General features: G+C 42.8%; 1 protein-coding gene across 1 annotated transcript in view; it reads right to left on the bottom strand.

The window, feature by feature from the left end:
• LOC111976762 (voltage-gated delayed rectifier potassium channel KCNH8-like) overlaps positions 1–6,442 on the bottom strand; it is a 211,247-nt gene extending 204,805 nt beyond the window's left edge. Inside the window, 1 exon segment of the mRNA XM_024005873.3 lies at positions 6,042–6,442. Coding sequence (XP_023861641.1) covers positions 6,042–6,117 — 76 coding nt within the window. The 5' untranslated portion in view covers positions 6,118–6,442.
• Positions 6,443–7,059: the final 617 nt, after the last annotated feature.

The following is a 7,059-nucleotide window of genomic DNA, read 5'->3' as shown; positions in this document are numbered from 1 at the left end:
CTCACTTCTCTTGTTAGAGCTACAAAGACATAGGCCTTTTCTTTCTTTCTATTTGCGTTGTTCGTTTACTCTTCTCCCTAATTATCCACCTCCAGCAATCTAAGTGCAGTCATTGCAATTAACTCCCATGGAGGCCAAGGATTCATGATGGCCTTGGTGCTGTCAGAAGTGGGTCTACAGAGAGTCGGAGCCTAAGCGTTTTACAAAGCACCCGCGGAGCTAAATATAAAGCCATTTTGTTTGCATCTCGATGCTGCCTGCGACAAACAAACACAGAGCTTTGTGTTTTATAAACGGTCTGACACATACAGAGCAATACACCACCTTTTAAAGCCAACGGTACCACAGTAAGAGAGAGAGAGAGAGGATCAAAGCAGAGTTTAGCTTTGTCCCAGTCTCTAGTCTGTACGGACTCTTCCCTGTATGTGTCCCAAATGGCACTTTATTCCCTATATAGTGCACTACCTTTGACCAGGGCCCATAGACTGGTTTGATGAGTAACATTCCAGACTGCAACTTGCGTTAACAGTCTTGTAGCGTACAGGGTGTAGGAGACAACGGTTCAAACCCAGTTGGCTCCAAACGATCAACTGAGTGCCTGACTCCAGATTCAAAGGAAGGTTTATCCACCTCATGTCTTTATCATAACACTGTAGCAGATGCTGTGGGGCCTAAAGGCCACAGCCAAGACATGCTAGTCTCACATTCATACACCTGTCTCCCCAGTGTCACACCTTGAACCTGAATCATACTTCTGGAAACATGATGATGCTGACCTTATTTATCAGCCCCCTCTCCGTATGACGTATGCTTTTACTTTTCCCAAATTGGTTGAGCGCGCTGGTACCTTCTTTCATCCCTCTTGGTGTGACGCATGCCGTTTACCACCACTCTCTGATATACAACAACAGGCCAAGCTACAAAGCCTCTTTCTGTATTTCATGGTGTGGTTACGTAATTGACTCATCACCCACTCTCACATCCCCATCCAAGCATGACTGTATTTTGGGATGTACAGTTGCCATATGTCACCACCACCACCACACCATGACCAGCCCACCATGAATCACAAACACCACCATGACCAGCACCATCATAACCACCCCAACCACATGACCAGCCCATCATGACCATCACAAACCCACCATGACCAGCACCATCATAACCACCACCACCACCACCATGACCAGCACCATCATGACCATCACACACACCATGCAGACCATCATACCACCACCACCACCACATGACCAGCACCATCATAACCACCACCACCACCACCATGAGCAGCACCACCATGACCATCACACACACACCATGACCAGCACCATATAACCATCACAAACACCACCATGACAGCACCATCATAACCATCAAAAACACCACATGACCAGCACCATCATGACCATCACAACCACCACCATGACCAGCACCATCATGACATCACAAACACCACATGACCACCATGACATCACACCATGACCATCAAACATGGATCTCTTTTGGGTGAGCCAGAGTTCATTTGGATGCAGGATAGCTGGAAAGAAAGTGTGAGGATGGATCTCTTTTGGGTGAGCAAGAGTTCATTTGGATGCAGGATAGCTGGAAAGAAAGTGTGAGGATGGATCGCTGTTGGAAGAGCCAGAGTTCATTTGGATGCAGGATAGCTGGAAAGAAAGTGTGAGGATGGATCTCTTTTGGGTGAGCCAGAGTTCATTTGGATGCAGGATAGCTGGAAAGAAAGTGTGAGGATGGATCNAGTGTGAGGATGGATCGCTGTTGGAAGAGCCAGAGTTCTTTAATCTGGATATCACTGTATACAGTTGAAGTCGGAKGTTTACATACACTTAGGTTGGAGTCATTAAAACTAGTTTTTCAACCACTCCACAAATTTCTTGTTAACAAATTATAATTTTGGCAAGTCGGTTAGGACATCTACTTTGTGCATGACACAAGTAATTTTTCCAACAATTGTTTACAGACAGATTATTTCACTTGTAATTCACTGTATCAGAATTCCAGTGGGTCAGAAGTTTACATTCACTAAGTTGACTGTGCCTTTAAACAATTTTGGAAAATTCCAGAAAATGATGTCATGGTTTAGAAGCTTCTGATAGGCTAACTGACATCATTTGAGTCAATTGGAGGTGTACCTGTGGATGTATTTCAAGGCCTACCTTCAAACTCAGTGCCTCTTAGCTTGACATCATGGGAAAATCAAAAGAAATCAGCCAAGACCTCAGAAAAAAACTGTAGACCTCCACAAGTTTAGTTCATCCTTGGGAGCAATTTCCAAATGCATGAAGGTACCACACTCGTCTGTACAAACAATAGTACGCAAGTATAAACACCATGGGACCACGCAGCTGTCATACCGCTCAGGAAGGAGACGCGTTCTGTCTCCTAGAGATGAACATACTTTGGTGTGAAAAGTGCAAATCAATCCCAGAACAACAGCAAATTACCTTGTGAAGATGCTGGAGGAAAAGGTATTTATATCTACAGTAAAACGAGTCCTATATCAACATAACCTGAAAGGCCGCTCAGCAAGGAAGAAGACACTGCTCCAAAACCGCCATAAAAAAGCCAGACTATGGTTTGCAACTCCACATGGGAGCAAAGATCGTACTTTTTGGAGAAATGTCCTCTGGTCTGATGAAACAAAAATAGAAATTGTTTGGCCATAATGACCATCGTTATGTTTGGAGGAAAAATGGGGGGGCTTGCATGCCGAAGAACACCATCCCAACCGTGAAGCATCTCAAGACATCAGTCAGGAAATTAAAGCTTGGTCGCAAATGGGTCTTCCAAATGGACAATGACCCCAAGCATACTTCCAAAGTTGTGGCAAAATGGCCTAAGGACAACAAAGTCAAGGTATTGGAGTGGATATCACAAAGCCCTGACCTCAATCCTATAGAAAATTTGTGGGCAGAACTGAAAAAGTGTGCGCGAGCAAGGAGGCCTAAAAACCTGACTCAGTTACACCAGCTCTGTCAGGAGGAGTGGGCCAAAATTCATCCAACTTATTGTGGGAAGCTTGTGGAAGGCTACCTGAAACGTTTGACCCAAGTTAAACAATTTAAAGGCAGTACTACCAAATACCAATTGAGTGTTTGTAAACTTCTGACCCACTGGGAATGTGATGAATGAAACAAAAGCTGAAATAAATAATTCTCTCTACTATTATTCTGACATTTCACATTCTTAAAATAAAGTGGTAATCCTAACTGACCTAAGACAGGGAATTTTACCCTGATTAAATGTCAGGATTTGTGAAAAACTGAGTTTAAATGTATTTGGCTAAGGTGTATGTAAACTTCCGACTTCAACTGTAGTCGTTGTAAGTTTAAACACAGGACAGACTTTTTCCCGTCTGATTTCTGGCTGCTCAGTGGATAGTTGAGTCACTTGGTTGGTTTGGACTACAGTCAAACTGATGAAGCGACTACATTGTGTACGTATGACTGAGGGTGCCAAATGAATTAGGCTAAATGGTTCGGATAAAGTCAGTTACTGAGGGTGGGTGCTCAAACTGGTAGGCCTCAATCAAGTCTATATGGTAAATTATTTATTGTGATCAATGAAAGTCTATGGTTTAATACCAAAGAACCTACAAGCAGAGATCAATTGTTCACAGGGATCACATCTTTGAGGAAATCTTGGTTTGAAAGACCCCTGAAATGATAAGCAAGGTCATGCATTCTAACTCAACAATGGAGCATCTCGTCTGCTCTCAYGAAAGACCAAGGACTGTTTTTCCTCCATAATTTAGTTTTGTTTTTTCAAAGGAGAGCTCTCTTGAGGTCATACAACACAATGGATGCACATGCCAATGAAAGAGAATTGAATACAAATCATTACTAACAAGGGTGAGCAGAGGAAATGTCTAGGAAATCCATTGATTGACAGGTGAAGCACACACAAACACATACCCTCACACTGCAGCATACACCATTCAATAATAGCAGATTACCTTGATTGCCCGTATCTATGTAGGCCTATGCTGGTGTTCCAATACAACAGTCCTTGTATTACAGTGACTAAATTACTGCATATACTGCTGAAGAGCCACATTAAGGTAGAAAACGCAATTTGATCTTGTCCAATATTTTCAACAAAATGAAACAAGCTCACTAATAAGATTAGTTATAGCTTAAAGGGGTACCAATTCCCACCAGCAGTGCTGCCTCTGTCTATACCAGACTACTAGCTGTGCATAGGGGCTCCGACCACTAGGGGGGCCCCAACCAATTTTTTTATTTGAACATGGCATAAATCATGGCAAAAGGGCCCCAAAACTCTAGAGGGATCGCGGTCTGCCCACCAGACTAAGTTATTCCACATCAATCACAAGTGTTGGTAAAATGAGCTGCAGTGAGTGAGTGAGCCTTGTTCGTCTACTCTTATCTTCCTCTAGAGGAGAGGGTGAGGACGGATCGTTGGAATGGATGAGATTGGATCTGCCTCTCTGATTGTTTGCTCCGGTGTCAGATAGCACTTTTATCAAGCTTTCACACATAAATGGTTTAGGGGAAACACTTGTTCACCCAACTCACAGACTAAGGCAGGTTCCATCTCAATGGATCAAAAGGCATCTGCAAGTTTATGATGTTATTTTTATGTTTGATAATCCAAGATTCTCCACTAACAGTATGTAATACATTTGTTTTTAATTCTTGCTAAATATTAAATCCATGAAATGAAATCCTTTAAGACAAAAACATATTCAATATTTTTAAAGGTTTAATTAAATAAATACTTTCCACATTGAAAAGGCCTAATATGCTCTGTAAAAATAAGAAATTGATAGGCTTACTCTTGTGTTTTTGTTTGTAATGTTTTGTGTTAACAATTTTTACGAAGGATGTATAGATTTTTGTAACAAACCTGAATTTGTATTCTTCAAAACGCATTGAATTTTAATACAAATCCGAAATAAACGCAGCGAGACACACAATGGCTCGAGCAGCCCTGCTTGGAACTTGACCGCCCACATCCCCAGCATGCGCCCTAAACCCAACCAACGCGCACGGGCTGCTCATCGCATCTGTTCACAACTACCCTCCTCTGACAGAAGCCGCTTTGAAACTCCCGCTTTCAGAAAGTGTTTACTGATTTAATTATAGAAAAATAGGCAGCTTTAAAAACACATGAATTAACATATCGTTCTCTGATCAAAACACATATCAAAGTTGGAGACAGCTGTGGTGAAGGATGATAGATGGACATTAGCATCCAGTGCATTATTAAACAATGGACCGCAGTATTGCAGTTTAACAGGTGCGCTATCTCGGTATTCTAATAACGCCGACACTTATTAATCAAGCGAGCCCTGTTTATCCACGTCTATCCACGTGCACAAAGGTATTAAAGCTTGGAAATGGTTTTATGCAACGTTGACCATCCAAACATGCGTACGTGTGCATGTGCGCTCATCGCTATCATAAAACTAGCACRTATATTTAAAATTAACCAACCCAAACATTTATTTTCTGACCAAAGACACCATGATAACAAAATGCATATTTTCTTGGCGTTTTATTGTTCCTCTCGACAAAATAACGTCCGTGATGAAGTCCAAATTATTAATACAAAAAAAGGATTTTCTGAATGTTAAATCAGTCATGTCCCGATGTAGCAATAACTGCATTTTGCTGTATTATTATGCAGCACATACTTAATAGCAAGCAGAGAAAGGGTTAGAATACGACGTGTTTACAAAAAGGCTACATAGACCGCAAAGCACCAGAACGTGCTCAGTTGCGCCAGACAGAATCCATTGAACAAAGAAATCACACAAATCTAGCCAACGCCAACTTTTCTTTTAAGCCAATTTTCGAAAAGGTCAGCTATCGATTATAATAATAGGTCAAGTCCAGACAATGCATTAACGCACGAAAATTGATGATACATTGAAGTGAAATCAATGTGGGTGCTTTGTCAATAACAGCGTACTGGGTAGGATATAGAGCAGGCTCTGACAGTCCAAAGCAATAGAGGCTTTTAGGCGACCTATGACCTGGAGGTTGGCTACTTACGGGTACCATCGAAGCGGGTGGCGATAGTGTCCAGGAAGGTGTTCTGTGGGGCCAGCAGACCCCTCATCACCGGCATCCTGGTCCGGGTCGACTGGGTCCTCCTGCCTAGGCGACCCGGGGCAGTGGACTCCTGGTCAGACCCGAACCCGGGCAAGAACCTGGATGTTCCGGGCGCGCATCCTAGCCCCTGGAGGAGCGCGCCGATCCGAGATACGCGTGGCTCCACTTTGAGACCGGGGTTGTGACCATATCCTTCAAAAGAAAACGTGCATACAGGGTCTTGGAGAACACAAACCTGGCACCAGCTTTTAGCTATAGACAACCAGCTATAAATAACGTAGTGTGTTTATCTGTTGCAATGATTCTGTTGTTGAACCAGCCCAGGGTAAGGACAGCGCAAGTTTCGGTGCTGAGGCTGTGAACTGAACTCCGGAGGAAAGCTCCTCCTCGGCAGTATACAGAACAGCACGCGCTCTCCCCCTTCGCTGTTCCCTCTCCCCCTCGCGGTTGCTTGGTTTCTCTTAGTTACTTATGCGAGCAGATGTCATGTCACGTGATACATTTGGGGGACTACTTCCAGAGACCTATGCTCCTGAGTGCATTGGAGAGGCTTGGCAGGGTGATGATCCCTTGTGATGCCCACAGACTTTCCTTTGGGTTGGATGAGGATTTGACAATAGTAGAGCCCTCTTGAACAGAATAAAGGAGCTCCACTGTTGTAAACATGTCATATGCTATATCTCTCCAACTCACTCCATAATCCAAAAGTGTGTCCCTTTGATATTTTAAGTAGAAATTGTGCACCAATATGGAATTTTAAAAGCCTGCTATATTCAATGAAGTGCCCTTTAATATATACCACATAGAGAATTTAATAAATAAGATTTTATATGAATGACTTCTGCATTTTGACATGTCCCTACATGTGACTTCCAGGAAGATTTTAAATTCCCTCAGTTTAAGGGCCACCCTGCTATGTGAACCGAACTCTCGTTTTATTATGGTGAAACTATTCCTT

The sequence above is a fragment of the Salvelinus sp. IW2-2015 genome, linkage group LG2, assembly GCF_002910315.2.
Source record: "Salvelinus sp. IW2-2015 linkage group LG2, ASM291031v2, whole genome shotgun sequence".
In the NCBI taxonomy this organism is placed as follows: Eukaryota; Metazoa; Chordata; class Actinopteri; order Salmoniformes; family Salmonidae; genus Salvelinus; species Salvelinus sp. IW2-2015.
Note: the sequence above shows the minus strand (reverse complement) of the source record. Positions and strands in the feature narration are given on the sequence as shown.